We start from the raw sequence: 15,679 nt of genomic DNA on the forward strand, positions 1-15,679 counted from the left end.
GTTGACGCCTGCAAAGGAGGCAGAAAGGGGCTACAAGTTCTAGTCGGAAACGCGTTTGCGTCTGAGAGGCTGTCTCTTGTTATCGTGAAGAAACGATAACGCCGAGAAGGGACAATCTCGCAGTCGCGCTTAGATATACGCAGGACACGGGCAACTACTGATAACCCCTCTCAGATAGATGACGCCACTTCTGTGAGCACTTCTAGGCAGCAGCAGATGATTCTGCCAATTCTGCTACACGCTCCAGGTATGTCAGCGTTGTTGTGCAGGGTGCCTTGCGGGCTTTCGGCAGCATGTACACTCACGGTAAGTGTATTTAGTTGCATCTGTACTGTCTGCACACGCCGAGCTAAGGGTATTTGACAAGGAGCTTGTCGCCGTCAGTTGCACAGATAGCGGCGTCGTAAACAACGTGCTGCGATCGGCTTTCGCAATGTTGTTGATCTGAGTATTCGCTGAATACACTAGTATGTGTCTCGTATGCCCTTCAAATGTGCATGCTTATGCCGAGGGAAGGTTGTACTGTACAAAGACAGTTATAAACGCAATGTTTTCGGCAGTTTTCGGCGTTTTTCACGGCTAGCGTGGGAGTTTTTTTTTTTTTTTTTTCTTTTCTTCATTTAGCAACAGATGTCGCCACGCTCGATGTCTGCATAGCAGACGATTTTGCTTTGAATCCCTTAAAGTGGTTACTAGCAAATCGTGTTATCGTTTTTTTCCTTCTTATGGCTATTTTTCAATATTCAAGCATCAAAGGCCTTGCTATAGCCTCTGTGGTGAACTTCAGCTTGTGGTATTTGGTGGCGTCTTGCCTGTCTTGCCTGAAGGCGGTTGTCTTCCAAGGATGCCGCTTCCGTCGCTTCACAATTTTAAAATTGGGTCGGTTACGAGGTCGCCGGGTCACGTCCCCCGTAAACGGATGACACCCCTGCAACAGTGGAACGGGTCACTGCGGCGGCGGTAGCTCCTGTCAACCTCGAATTATGGCTAAATTTATTGTGGTCGCCGTGTTCGTCTTCGCTTTTCATGGCGTGGTTTGGAACGCATGCATCCACAGAAATTTCGGAGGAAGCAGCACCGTGTGTGTGTGCATTGCGGAGCAGTGCGATCTCCTGGGACGTGTGGTTAAGCAGGAAAGTGGTGTTGCCGGTGTTTACGAGAGCAGTAAGGATGGATCTCGATTCCTTGCCACGACAATAGACTTCGAGCATGTTGACATAAACTTCACAGCCTTGCCGCATACTCACTCCGTCATTCGCGTTATGCCGAACATTACTTTCCAGGAAATGATGGGCTTCGGCGGATCATTCACCGACTCCGCCTGCAGCAACATTCTTCGTTTAAAGGAGCCGCTCCTCACCAAGCTTCTGGAATCGTACTATTCTGAAGACGGCCTGAATTACAACATGGGACGTGTGCCAATCGCAAGTTGTGACTTTTCTACGCGTGTCTACTCGTACGCCGACAGTCCTGATGACTTTGAGCTTGCCAATTTCAGCATGAGTGATGAGGACATCTCTTTGAAAATTCCTTTGATAAGGAGAGCCCAAGAAATGAAGAAAACAGATCCCCTGTGGCTGATCGCAAGCCCATGGAGTGCTCCAGCTTGGATGAAGACAAATAATGACATGAGTGGCCGAGGGACACTTCGAGGAAAGCCAAATGGCACATACTACAAGACGTGGGCACAGTACTTCGTCAAATTTTTAGATGCTTACAAAGATCACAACATCAGCTTCTGGGGAATCACTGCTCAAAATGAACCAACATCTGGCTATGTCCCATTCTACCCTTTCCAAACAATGGGCTTCACAGCTGCTAGCCAACGGGACTTCATCAAGTTTGACCTTGGCCCTGCTCTTGAAAGTGCTGGGTACGGACTTGACAAGATGAAGCTGCTAATTTTGGATGACCAGCGAGTTTTTCTTCCGTACTGGGCAAATGTCGTCCTTGCTGATCCTGATGCTGAGAAATATGTGTCTGGTATTGCTTTTCACTGGTACTGGAACCACATAAGGGGTCCCCGTGTGCTTACACAAACTCACAACAGGCATCCCAGCAAATTCCTTTTGGCAACAGAGGCTTGCGAAGGAGCATCATCATTATCAAAGAACAGAGTGCTTCTCGGCAGCTGGAACCGTGCAGAAAGTTATGCCCTCGACATCATTCAAGACATGCGCCATTGGACAACAGGCTGGATCGACTGGAACTTAGCTTTGGACACTATGGGCGGCCCAAACTGGGCGCTCAATTTTGTTGATGCTCCCATCATAGTCAATATGACAGCCAAGGAATTCTACCTACAGCCAATGTACTACGCCTTAGCACACTTCAGCAAGTTTGTGCCGCGTGGTTCAAAACGGATTGAATCTGAAGCTACACGACGGCTTGACACTGTAGCATTCCTCCGGCCAGATAATGCCATTGTGCTGGTGATCCTAAATAGGCGTTCATCTCTGAGGACTTACACTATAGTGGATGGACAGCTTGGTAGTCTAAATTACAGCATACCAGGAAATGCTGTCCAGACTTATATTTGGTGGCTGCCTCCTGCCAAGCCATGAAATTGTATTCTCTAGTTGTAATAAATATTGAATCATTACATACCTGAGAAATTTCAGTGTGTGTGTGCCTTTTTTTTTTAAATTCCACCAGCGTTATGGATTCAAGTTTTTAAGAATGCTAAATCGTAAGGCATGTTCACTGTTGGGCATTTAGAAAAAGACTAGTTGTAGATTAAGTTTTTCATTTGCCTTTTTGCTTTCTCTTTCTGTTTCATTTCTTTCCACCAGTTTTCAACCTACTAATGTCAACTTTATGGCATGTAAGCTGCAGGTGTGAAGGTATCATGTTTGCATAACAGAAACCTTACAATGAAGTAAACCAGCACATTTTCTTAAGTCCACCTGCAGTGGCTGCATCATTTCGCTGCTAAGCCAAGACCTCAATGCCATTGTTGGTCAGATTAGTGGTTTCAACAAACTAGTCCCTTTCACATTCTCTCTTATTTTCTAGATTTCATGCTCACTCCATATGTACAGTCAGAGACAGAGAGCTCCTCATGACTTTATGTGGCCCATGAGAGCAATTAGTGTTGTTATATAAGCCAAAATAATTGCTTGTGGGGCTAGTTGGTGCTGAGGAAGATTAACTGTGCCTGAGTGTAGAAGAGGAGGCGTGGTGAAGAGGAAGTGTTTTCAAATTATAATTACAGTTGGTAGTGTGCGCGTGTGTTGTGTATCTTCTCTTGTGTTTGTGTTTTTTGCGCCACATATCTGTTATATAAGCCAGTGCGCCTCATGCATGGCACCACATTTTGACAGGGAAATGGACAAGGGAACCCTATGCAATATGTCGGGTTTGGAAGTCTTGGTATTTAAACTAGTCACAGTGGTAACATTTTGATGTCAGCTTAATGCAGAAATGCCTGTGAAATGTGCAATATCCAGGGGGTAAAAATTATTCTGGAGCCGTCCACTATGACAACTGTCACAGCCCATGGGCCCCCTTGGGACATATGGCCCACAAATTAGCCAGCTATCATAAATTTTGCTCCTAGGCCATTAAAGGTCTTCTTCCTTGTTTGTGTTGTGTCCTATTAGGCACAAGTTTTCCTTCTGTCTCTTTCAGAAAACTGTCACATGTGGAGCAGTGGCTTCAGTCCAAAGGCTATGTCACTCTGCAGTTGGTCAGGAGACACTTCAAAATGAAGACCCGGAGATGTGGGAGTTGTTAAAGGAAGAAAAACAACGCCAAGTTTCTGGCTTGGAGCTTATTGCATCTGAAGTACGTTTCTTTGGACAAGCATTGATAATTTTTGCTCTTTGCCTTAGTTTCCAGTTTTAATTTTTTTTAAGATTTTTTTTTTCCATACCTGCATCTTTTTGCTGACTGATCAGTCAGTCAGAAAAATGCGTCGTAACTTGTCTTTTGCTAAAGTTAAATAGCTTAATGAATCTCTCAATACAGTGTCTTTTCTTGCAGAGGCTATCATTGTGAATGCCGAAGTTAAGCGCACTTACGAACAGAACATTTTGGCTCTTGAATTTTTCTTGGCTTTTCAGATACAAAGTTTGCTCAGAGTTGAAAGTGCAGTAGTGGGACAACTGGTAATGCATGCTGTGGTAAAGAAAGACAAATACATTTGTCTTTCTTTTTGGTATATAAATTAGTGATGCAACTAAATGCAACTGTGCATAGCATTGGTTTCACAGACATTGTTTCTTGGCCAGAAAAGAAAGGAAAATGGTGCTTTGAGATGAAACTTTCATTTTTTTACTCAGGAGATGTAATGATGCATCAGTATACAGGTACCTGTGTGGTAACTTTCTGCACTGCATTTGATTCCAGAATTTTGCCAGTCGATCTGTCCTAGAAGCGCTTGGGTCATGTCTAAACAACAAATATTCGGAAGGGTATCCTGGTGTGAGGTACGTTCATAACAGAGATTGGTTTTCGTAGAGGTATAGAACATTTGTTTAGAGCAATTCAATTAGTACTTCAGTAATAGCTCAAGAAGATTAATGTTTTTACTCACATTAGAGCACTTGGGCTTTCTATTATGCTTGAGGCTTTAAAATTGACAGTGCATAAAGCATCAGTAATTTTACGGGTATGTCTAATGCCATGTTTTGTTGCGCATAAAATGCCAGGTATTTATTCATTGAACAATATTAATCGAGTTTTTGCACTAAGGGATGCAAGCCTTTGTATTAAGATGAAATTGTGTCATTTCTTGTTGAGCTAAATATTTGAAAATCATTTCCATAAATAGTAGTGCTGATCCATACCTGCAGGTACTATGGTGGCACAGAAGTTGTAGACAAGATTGAACTTCTCTGCCAGAAAAGGGCTCTGGAGGCATTCAGTTTAGACCCCAACAAATGGGGTGTTAATGTCCAGCCATACTCAGGGTCGCCTGCAAACTTTGCCACCTACACTTCTGTGCTGAACCCTCATGACAGGATTATGGGCCTCGACTTGCCTGATGGTGGACAGTAAGTATTTCCTCTTAACTTACGTCTTCTATAGAGCTCGGTTTAAACTAAAACTAGCAGTTGTCCTTGTGCATGTGTTGGTGGTTGATTTTATAAAGGAAAAGAAAGTAGCGTAGTAACATAATATTACACCAATTTCATTATTGATTTCTTCAGCCTGACGCATGGTTACATGACAGACCAAAAGAGGATATCAGCTACATCTATCTACTTTGAATCCATGGGCTACAAACTGAATGTGAGCACATTATTTTTCTATATGTTTGTATTGTTATGTTCTTGCCTGGTATGTAATATGAATTCATCTTTTCCCTGTGTAATTTGCCCCTTTTTTTCTTGATTTCCTGATTGTGTTCTTCTTGATGCTTTATCCTGTAGAAAGACACTGGACTCATCGATTATGAAAAACTGCACGATATGGCACGGTTGTTCCGGCCAAAGCTGATCATTGCTGGTACTAGTGCTTATTCCAGGTTGCTTGACTACAAAAAGTTCAGGGAGGTAGGTCAATTTACTGCTCATAGAAGTGACAAGACATTCCAGTATCTTGACTTCACTGAATTAGAGTAATTGCTATAATGGTGGATAAATGTACACTGTCAAATCCAGGTCTGCGATGATGTGAAGGCTATTCTGATGGCTGACATGGCACACATCAGCGGACTTGTGGCTGCAAAAGTTATTCCATCACCTTTCGACTATGCTGATCTGGTCACCACCACCACCCACAAAACTCTTCGAGGTTCAAGGTAAGCTACACACCTAGCTTCTTCTTTTTTTTTTTTTTTTTTTCATAGAAAGAATCTCATCTTAGTAAGAAAATCAGATTGGGTCAAACTCGTTTATGCCTCATGATTGCTGCTTGCAGTGTTGGAAAAAAAAGTAAGTAAAATGCTTCTTTATTTAGCGTGAAGTCATTTATACATGGATTTATTGCTTTATACAGAAGTGTGCACTCTCAGATTGTTACTTTTACCACACCTAGAAAGCTTCCTTTTTTTTTGTATTTCCTGAAGGCAGTCATACATGCTGTCCATTTATAAATTGTCTAGAAGCTGCACCTGTCCGAAAAACTACTAAGAGCACAGCGGAAGTATTCTGCACCTGCTCTAGCTCCCTCACCATCAAGCATGCACTGCAAATGCACATGCACATGCATGGCAGGTGTGTTGCAAGTGCAGAAGAACAGCTCGTCTGTCCTGTCCTCTTCCAGAAATAGTCATGTCATAAAATGTACAAAATCCCAACCAGAAATTCAGTTGTGTATTTCCATGCAAAACCTACTTCGTTTTTCACCTCTCATCAAGCCTATACCTGTATCAAGGCTGCATCAAGGCAAAGTATTGTCCCTGTGGATACTGAGCATTTAAAAAATTCCCAAGACTCTGCCTCATTATCGGGCAAAAGCAGGGCTACAGTCTCATAACAGTACCAATTTTATGATGCGGTATTACAGTAATTCAAATAGATATAGTGGAGGCCCCACCTCTAGATTATTCATGTTGAAGTGTCAGAACAACTTGTCCAAGCAAGATTTGGTACCAGAGAGCAGGAAAATCAAGGAGAAGTGGAGTATTACTGTTGCAGATTCAATCTGCAAACAGAACGGCGAGAGAGCGAATGAGTGCCATGTTGGCATATTGAGAATTGAGAAGACAGCCTGGGATTAAAGATAGCTAGAGGCGTCCTGGTGCCTGCCCTTCTTCTATAATTTTTCGAACAGCCTGAAAACTTGGCGGCCACACTTTCACAAGCATAGGAAAAAAGAAAGGCCTGTGCGCAGGAAAAGAACATGTTGGAAACACATGTGTTGTGTTAGATTGTTGTGTCATGTCAGACTTGTGAGATGCATCAGTGTTGAGATGAACAAGATCAATGACGATTATGCTGCAGTGTAGTGGGACGAAACACAATACGACCTTCATGCCGGGGAGAAGGGCTCCAACCAACAGATGGCGTCGAAGTCCTGCGCCCCGTCCGTGTTGCGCCAGCTGTTCCACATTGAGTATATCGCGCCCTACACGACGGGAACCAAGATGACTGAGAGTGAGCAGGAGCTTTACGAAGTGAGCCTCAAACTAGACATATAGCACGAACTGCATGAAACCATCAGTGTTTTGGCCACCGAGACTGTCATGCTTTCAGAAAACACGGAACAGCTAAGTGAACCCCCCTAGAAACATCCACTAGAAACAGCGCAATTGTTGTCACAGCTGATACAAGAAGGGGCGGTGCGCTGGTCTCCGTCCAACAGAAACGGACCCTGTGGACATTGTGCAGCATTAGCGAGGACCCATGGCTACACTCATGCAGGTCAGCGATGAATGTAATATCTCGGACAGTTAGAATCACCAACGGGACCACGATGCAAAACTGAAGAAGACGCTGGACGAGCACAATCAACTTCCGGTATATGCAGCTCTTACGACAGCATCTTGAACACCATCCATCAGTTGCATCATCACATCAGTCGCATCGTGTTCATCTGGCCTTTGAGGTGACATCGTTCAAGCTTTGAGCTACCTCTCACCTCAGGGCGCGGAGAGTGTTGCAGATTCAAGCAAGAATCTGCAAACAGAACAGTGAGAGAGAGAGAATGAGCGCCATGTTGGCATATTGAGAATTGAGAGGACAGCTGGGGATTAAAGATAGCTAGAGGCATCCTGGTGCCTGCCCTTCTTCGAAACTTTTTTTATAATTACAGTAAATATTTTTCCCACTCACGCTCATATTTGTTTTCCAGAGCTGGCCTCATCTTCTACCGCAAGGGGGTGAAAGAGGTGGACAAGAAAGGAAAAGAAATCATGTATGACTTGGAGCAAAAAGTGAACTTTGCTGTTTTCCCAGCTCTGCAAGGTGGACCCCACAATCATGCCATTGCATCTGTAGCTGTTGCCTTAAAACAGGTATTATTCTGCATCTGCATTTCAAATGTTTGATAACTAGGCGTAGTTTTCTCTTTAGATTATCACATTGATGTTCTCACTCACGACCATTAGGTCAGGTCAGGACTGGTTGCTGATATGGTAGTAATACCTCTCCGTTTGCCAAGGAATGGTTACTTTCTTGTGCAGCTTTTCTGTTGGTCCTGTTTTCTTGTTGTATTTCACCATTTGCCTGACCCCCTCTAGTCTATCTTTAATTGCTGCAAGATAAGGCCATAAACTGTCATTTGTCTCTTGTGATACCTTAAAAGATGCCGGATCTCTATAAATGCCTACTTGGAGCTGTACCACCTTGTGGTGGCTTAGGTTATGCTCCATGGTTTCCTACGAAGGACTACTATTAGTGGTGGATTTGTGTGGAGCAACCTATTGTGACATGCAATTGTGCTCTAAATATTCTTGCCATAATGGGCTTTCCCACTAGTGCAGTCCTGGTACTGCCGCTTTCATCTACTCTCCGGCAAGGCAAGGACAATTTCACACTACAGTAAGGTTTAATCACTCTAAGACTGCCAAACAAATGTAGAGGGTTAGCTTAACGACAACTCTATCCAGCTCATGTCCTCGGGAAAAATTTATTCTCTGCCTCTTTCTGGCTTTGTTGAAATCTGTCCGGCAGCAGAATACAAATTTATTGGTGAGGAAATTGGATTTAATAATCTTCTCGCCAGTTGATTCAATTCAATTTGCAATGTCCTTGCTAACAAGGGGCAGGATTCGGCCATTTCAAAGTGGTTGGCTGTGTAGCGTAGAATCTGCAATCCACTTCCAAAAACCAGGTGTTGACGCAAGCATTTAATTTGCAAAGTCAGCCAGTGGTGGAAGCAACTATATTTCGTGTTTTGGTCTTCCCTACCTTATAATAAGCTCCGCTATTGATGAGAGCGGCCTCTGTCTTCAAATGCTGTAGTCTATCAGTACAGGCTGACTTTCGTTTATCCTCAGTGTTCCTTTAGGACAGTTTGCATCACTACACCTAGTCATTAAGAAACATACTTTATTTATACTCCTTTTGCGAACAGAATTTTTTGATGCTGTTAGATGGACATGAATTTTTTCCTTTGTACAAAAGTAAAGCATTCACTATCAGTTTCACCAAATGTTCTCATGACAAGTGCATAGGTATAAAAAAAAAAAATGAAAAATGACTCTGCTTTTGTGCAGTAATGCCTTTGCTTAATATTTCCATGAATTTCAGTATGTTTAGGGAAAAATGAAATTCCTCATTTCTAGGCTACTACGCCAGAATTTCGACAATACCAAGAACAGGTGATCAAGAATGCCAAAGCAATGGTTACAGCACTGATGGAGAAGGGTTACACTGTTGTCTCAGGTTAGTACATTGTTAGTGGTGCAGAAAAAGTATATTGTGTTATGGTCCGGTTACCACACAGGCGTGCACAAGCTGTCAGTGCCAATAACTGGGACAACCCTCATTGTCAGCCAATAGGGAGTGCCATCGAAGCAGCTTACTTGCTGAAATTCATTCTTAACAGAGCTGAAAAAAAAAAAGAAAAAAAAAATTGAGCTTGACAAGGCACTGTTTTCATCTTCATTAAATTTCAAATAGCAGTTGTCATACTTTGAAATCAGCATAATGCCGTGACTGTAAAGTAGCTCTGTTCTTCCCTTCATTACTGTTGTTACCGCTGCACATGGTTGCTGCTATAGTGAGTATGTGCTGCATGCCAGCTTCCTGTTCCTATCTCAGTTACTTCTAATCTTTATATAGTACTACCACCTCTCTCATTCTTTCTTGTTTCTGGGTTATTTTGCACAGCCATGCCTACCAGATTTCATTATTCATATGCATGCCTTGGAATGAAATCAATAATTTTAACTAAAAAGAATCATGTGGCAGACTTGTTTAATTTGTGGCAATGCTTATGGCATTTATAACTTCCTTCTTTCTAGCTTATAATGTGCATGTAGCCAGAAAAATTTTTGCCACAGACTATAGGCACTGTAAGTAGTGGCATCGCACCGCTTGACACTGCCTGAAATAGCTGTTCAAATGCTTCGGCAGGGAGCGGATTTATTTTTGTTTATTTTGCAATCCTGCCAGCCTCGTGGGAGATTATTGTAGGTATGGCTTGCAAATGATGAGGACAAAAGTGTAAGCAAAAAATCTTACAAAAAAAAAGAAACTGCATTCATGGTCGCAGAGCAATATTAGTGCAACACTTACGAAATCAAGAAAGGTCGTAAATACCAATAACAAATAAGCAGCAAGTGTCAGAATGCCAGCATTGAAAAATAAGTTACTAAGAGCACAACATGTGTTAGGAATTTTTGGCGTACAAGGTCTGAAAAGAAAAAATGCTGAATTTGTGTCTAACACAAGTTCAGCATGCTAACTTTCCTAATGTTTATTGCCCCATCGCCGCCTCGGGAGTTACTTGTGATTGTAGTGAGTGGACATTGAATGGCAACTGTGATTGGAAGTACTCAGTGTGCTGTGTAGAACACCTCCCTCTATTTTTTTCTTTAATTCACACATAACAACAAGGAAACCTCCTAAAATATCCATAGTAAAGGCACTAAGAACACTTGAGTGCAAAGTGCAGATGAAACCAGTGGTGTGGCTACCCTTTGCACTAACTCCCCTTGCCTTTCAACCCTACACTCATGCACACTGTTTTGTTATGATGTATATCTAGGGTGTAATAGTCACTGCACTCATTTTGACTGGATTAACTACTTTTTTCTTGCACTGGAGCACATGGTTGTGAACACAGGGTTTGCTCTAAGGAACCAACTGTGATCACGTTCAAAGATAATGTATAGGGAAAACAGGCGTTGATAATACTGGGAAGATGCATGTGATGCATCGCACTACTTTGTTCTGTTGCTAGAGATGGCGGTTCCATCTGTTGACTCTTATGTCAACACAGAAAGCGCACACATGTGAATTCAGCATGGTGACAGAGACCTTTGAACCTCAAATGAAATTTGCTGCAATGTAACGGCCACTGTGCATGAATCTGCATGTTCTAGGAAAGCAGGCTTGTAAGGCAGTGGCTACAACTATCATGACCACTTAATCGCACTACAGAGAGAGCAGGGAGTTGGAATTCTTATAGAAAACAAAGCAAAATAAACAAGGATTGAGACGAAGTCTCAGTATACACTAGCTAGCAATTTGACAAGAGGGCTTGTCTTCATTTTGGCCATGAGTTCATCAATGGCAAGAACTGACTAAATAGGGCTTTCATTTTGACGAGAAAGCACTAGTAAAGGGGAGGACAAAGTGTAGTGGGAAGAGTGGTAAGAGTGGTAAGATGAGGAACGCGAACGTGAAAATCTGTTGTCCAGGCCTGAGGGCCACTTTGAGTGTGCATGGGAATTGGGGAAAAAGGACTAGACTGGTTGACCTGAAAAAACTGTGATAAAGAAGTATAGTAGTGCAGCAGAGCTAAATATGGGGTCATTAAAAAAAGGAGAGAGATGACACTGTAGGAGAGGAAAAGGAACAGCACAGAAAAGATTGTTTTATGTCAGATAACACCATATTAAAGGAAAAAGAAGAAACAAAAGAGGAATAGGAGAGGGAGAGAGTGTAGAAATGAATGTGGGAGCCAAGGACCCTTAAAAATGATAGCAAGAGGTGGAGAGCAGAGAGAAAGAAGGAGAAAGAAGCAAAAGGATGAGAGCGAGAAAAGAAAAATAAGCAAGAGATGAAAGAAACAATGACAGAAAATATGCAGTGCTGGGAAGGCAGGTATGGTGTTTCACTCTTGTTTGGTTATTTTTTCTCTAGCTGGTAATAAAGGATTACATTGATCCATCTGTCCCTGCTTATCTCTGCTTGTTGCAGAGGTTTAATTTAATGCCTGAATGGAGAAGCAATAGTTTAAGTTCATCGAAGTTATGACCTTGTTGATCAAAATATTCTGAAACTGCCTTGGGAACATACTTTCTTGTGTCAGTCCAGTGTTCGTTTAATTTCAGACTTATTGATTGCCTTGTCTCTCCATTATATTGTTTCTGACAGGAGCTGCTTTAAAGCTTGTAGGTAAACTAAGGCAATTCACAGTTATAGTTCCTGCGTCAACGGTAAAGTAGCTTGCCATGCTTCTAGCAATGATGTTGCTTTGTAAATATTTGCGGGTCTTGCATCTGGGTCGAGAGTGTGAGCTTGTCAGCGGGGGTTTCTTATCAAGCCTAGCATACAAAAGGGTATCTTTCAGGTTTGTGCTGTGTCTGTATGTCACTGTTGGTACCTCAGAAAATATTTTCTTGAGGTGATTGCTGCTGGTTAGCATAGGGTGGTGCATATCTGCAGAATATTGTTAATGTTAGAATATGGATAATAGAAATTCTCTAAGAACTGCATTATGTTGAATAACAATGACCATATCAAGACACTACTTTTTAGGACACCAACGGTGACACACAAATGCAACACAAATCTGTATGGCATCCTAGTACACGCATCACTTGATAAGAGCCACCACTGATAGTAAGGTCACTCTCAACCCAGGTACAGGACCTGAAAGCATTTAAAAACTGTTACTAATTAAGGAGTAATTATTCATTGTCATCCACCCGAGCGCAGCCATACAGCTACAAAGGAAAGCTTTCACCACTGCCTTTCAAAAGGAAAGGCGGTGGTGCCGGGTTCGATCCCCGGATCAGGACGAATTTTTTTCGACTACGAAGTTTCTGAGAAAGCTGTATAACTTTCCTTTGTAGCCATATGGCTGCGCTCGGGTGGATGACAATGAGTAATTACTCCTTAATTAGAATTCTACTCCACCTTGGGGGTTTCCCCTAAATATTTGACTAACACTATTCCCACTTCGAGTTATAGATCAATTCGCTCTCGCTCTACCATGTGATCTGCTAGCCGTCCTGGTTAGCTCAGTCGGTAGAGCGACTGCCCCAGAAAGGCGGTGGTGCCGGGTTCGATCCCCGGATCAGGACGAATTTTTCTTTAACTACGAAGTTTCTGAGTTTCCTTTGTTGCCGTATGGCTGCGCTCAGGTGGATGACAATGAGTAATTACTGCTTAATTAGAATTCTACTCCACCTTGGGGGTTTCCCCTAAATATTTGACCATAAACTGACACTATGGTTGGAAGCATGGCAACCGATTTTATTCTCGGCATTGACTAGTTTTACCAGCGCATTGTCTAATGTAATCTATAATACAAAGTTCAGTGCACCTCCTGTCAGAAACAATATATTAGAGAGACAAAGCAATTAATAAACCTGAAATTTAATGGGCACCATGACTACACAAGAAAAAAAACTACCTAAAGACAATTATGAAACTTTGTAATCAATCTGACCATAACTTCTATGAGCCTGAGCTATGCATTCTTCAATCAGGCTTGAAATTTTCAAGCAACATGAAGTGCGAAGATGTATTCCTTATTCACAACTTAGACTCCCTCGGGTATATTCTGTCACTGGCATAAGCTTTGAGAAAAACACTATCCTGCCTTTCCAGTGCTTCATATCACTTCTTTGTTATCTTTCCCATCTCAGTTCCTTTCTTTCTTTCTCTCTCATTTCCTTCTTTCCTTTTTAATGTCGAAGCGTTATGGGCGGCGGCCAAAATCAAAATTTCCAGAGCCCTTCTCTATGGCGTCTCTCATAGCATGAGTCACTTTGGGACATTACACCCCATAAACAAAACCAATTTTTATCAAAAAAAAAAAAGTTACATTTTTTATTGTTTTGGATGGTGCATATATTGAAGAAGCTTCTGACCAAGTTTGCTAGTAGAAAAATTAATTTTTTTTGTGAGATGGGGTGCACTCACCACCGAAAGCACCTATGAACACTGATTTCAAGATGCAGCCGCATAGCAGGCAAGAAAATAAATGTGAGTGCATCCCTAAGTTAAAATGCTTGTTTTTCGCACTCTCTAGCCAAAATGAACATGCTTTCTAGAATACAGCTGACAACTAAAAAGAAAAACGCAAAGAAAAGGCAAATTTTGAGCCTTAGTAACAGCAGATTGGCTGGTAAACCGAAATAGAAGCTTGGATTGACTAAAGTGGGCACGTAACCTTCGAACGCTGTTTTCACACTACTGGGAGCCTGGCTAACCAAAGTGCTTGACAAGCTGGGGATAGAATATGGAGCCTAGATGAAGAGGCACGCCTGGCAAGCAATTAAAAACTTCACGAGCACAGACAAGAACGCTGGACAGCTGTAAAGCTGAAAATAAAAAGAAAAGAGAGAGGAAACCCAAAGCAATCATCACAAAGTAGTGTCATGGTAAAAAGGATGGCCCAGTGTATGCACCAGACCACTTTTATTTATTAATTTAGGCCATAAATTCGAGTAGCATGTTCTAAAATCTCTGAACTCATTTTTCTCAGTTCACACTTTTTGTAAGAGCACAAACTTCTTTGCCAAAGGCTGCTTTCAGTGTGGTTTCTGGACTAAAATTTTGCTGGGAACAAGATAAGGTACTTTTTGGATTCCTAAGTAATATCTAAGTTTAAAAAGTATGAAATATGTGACATATAGCGGCAAAATAAAATATGAAGTTCGTTTTTAAAGTACACAAATTTTTACAAAAATATCATAGAGAACACACATTTAGCCGTATTTTGCACAATGAACTACCTAGAAGTTAAGCACAAACAGTTAGTACATCTTCATTAGTTTTGAAATGATAGTTTTGCTAAGCTGATGCACTTAATTGCTCATTATGACAGCTACAACATTCTTTCTATTCGCGTGTTTCACGGCCTATAGAGAGCATCATCAGGCATGCAATATGACGGGAAACTGGGTTGGGTGATCACAGCTGTCTCACAGCTCCCACGCTTCCATTTTTGAAAGGTTTTCTGGCTCTGTGTGAAATGCCTGTGCTTTCCTTTTTTTATATTTGTGGTGCCCATCGAAGGCACTGACAATAATAATATGCCTCGCTACTCGACGAAATCGAAAGTGCTTGAAGAAAGTAAATTTAATGCAATGGCCAGATACACAAAATATAGCAGAATAAGTAATGGCAGTCGAGCAGTAGAAAGACCTTGCTCCCATATTGATGTTTTATTTCATGAATATTGTAATTATCTGCAGCACTAATCTGTTATTATAAATGTTGTGCAGCTCAGGATGGGGGGCAGCAGCGAGTTTTTTATTTTCCAGCCGCGTCGACCTCATTAAGATGGGGCAATAGCGGCGAGCACACAAGCATAGTGTGCGATGTTAGTGAGCGTCAACTGATGACCGAAATTTTCAGTCCCCCTCCCACCACTGTGAGTTTCACTGCACCTTCAGCATATCAGATTTAATCTACAGCTTGTCATGCGATTACCACAACGAAACTCTGGCTAGAATCTGCGGCACTGGCTACGGTTCAAGGTCAACCTCGGTAATCAGTTTTCCTTCAAAACAAAATTTATTTAATTGCACTTTCATCTACCAACTGTATGATCGCAAGCTAAGGTAACAAATTAGAAAACGCAGTATATAAATCTTAAACACACCCACATGCTGTTTTCGCCAATGCTTAAACTAAAGAATTTGCAGGTGTGCGCTATTAGCGCTGCAAATCCCGTGGATGTTTGATTCCCATGTAATCGGCTTTATTTATAATTTCTGACCACTCTAAATAATATTTGGGAAATAAAGTTGAACGTGCACAATCATCGTCTCGTCTAGCTAGAACCTGCTAATAAAAGCGCGAGACAGAATGTTGTCCAAACAAAACTCTAGTGAAAATGCCGCAGTGTGTGAAGGTGAGATGTTCTTTTTCAGATAATATAT

At 41.9% G+C, this 15,679-nt stretch overlaps 1 protein-coding gene and 1 non-coding gene across 4 annotated transcripts in view; both read left to right on the top strand.

Annotated features, from left to right (window-relative positions):
• Nucleotides 1–15,679, top strand: part of LOC146185024 (serine hydroxymethyltransferase, mitochondrial-like) — a 22,594-nt gene continuing 6,915 nt past the window's right edge. The window contains exons 1-9 of one of the 3 annotated variants that reach the window (XM_084605989.1): nucleotides 18–306; nucleotides 3,631–3,786; nucleotides 4,351–4,430; nucleotides 4,797–4,997; nucleotides 5,154–5,235; nucleotides 5,376–5,498; nucleotides 5,607–5,746; nucleotides 7,741–7,903; nucleotides 9,176–9,275. In XM_084605989.1, the coding sequence (XP_084462115.1) occupies nucleotides 217–306; nucleotides 3,631–3,786; nucleotides 4,351–4,430; nucleotides 4,797–4,997; nucleotides 5,154–5,235; nucleotides 5,376–5,498; nucleotides 5,607–5,746; nucleotides 7,741–7,903; nucleotides 9,176–9,275 (1,135 nt within the window). In that variant the 5' untranslated portion in view covers nucleotides 18–216. Of the gene's footprint in view, nucleotides 307–1,283; nucleotides 2,629–3,630; nucleotides 3,787–4,350; nucleotides 4,431–4,796; nucleotides 4,998–5,153; nucleotides 5,236–5,375; nucleotides 5,499–5,606; nucleotides 5,747–7,740; nucleotides 7,904–9,175; nucleotides 9,276–15,679 lie in introns of those variants that run through there. The other 2 variants (XM_084605991.1, XM_084605990.1) reach the window with 2 other exon arrangements.
• Nucleotides 12,795–12,868, top strand: TRNAS-AGA (transfer RNA serine (anticodon AGA)). Its single transcript has one exon. It is a non-coding gene; the product is annotated as a tRNA-Ser (tRNA).

This window comes from Amblyomma maculatum, chromosome 6 (assembly GCF_055883805.1).
Source record: "Amblyomma maculatum isolate TAMU_Amacu chromosome 6, ASM5588380v1, whole genome shotgun sequence".
In the NCBI taxonomy this organism is placed as follows: Eukaryota; Metazoa; Arthropoda; class Arachnida; order Ixodida; family Ixodidae; genus Amblyomma; species Amblyomma maculatum.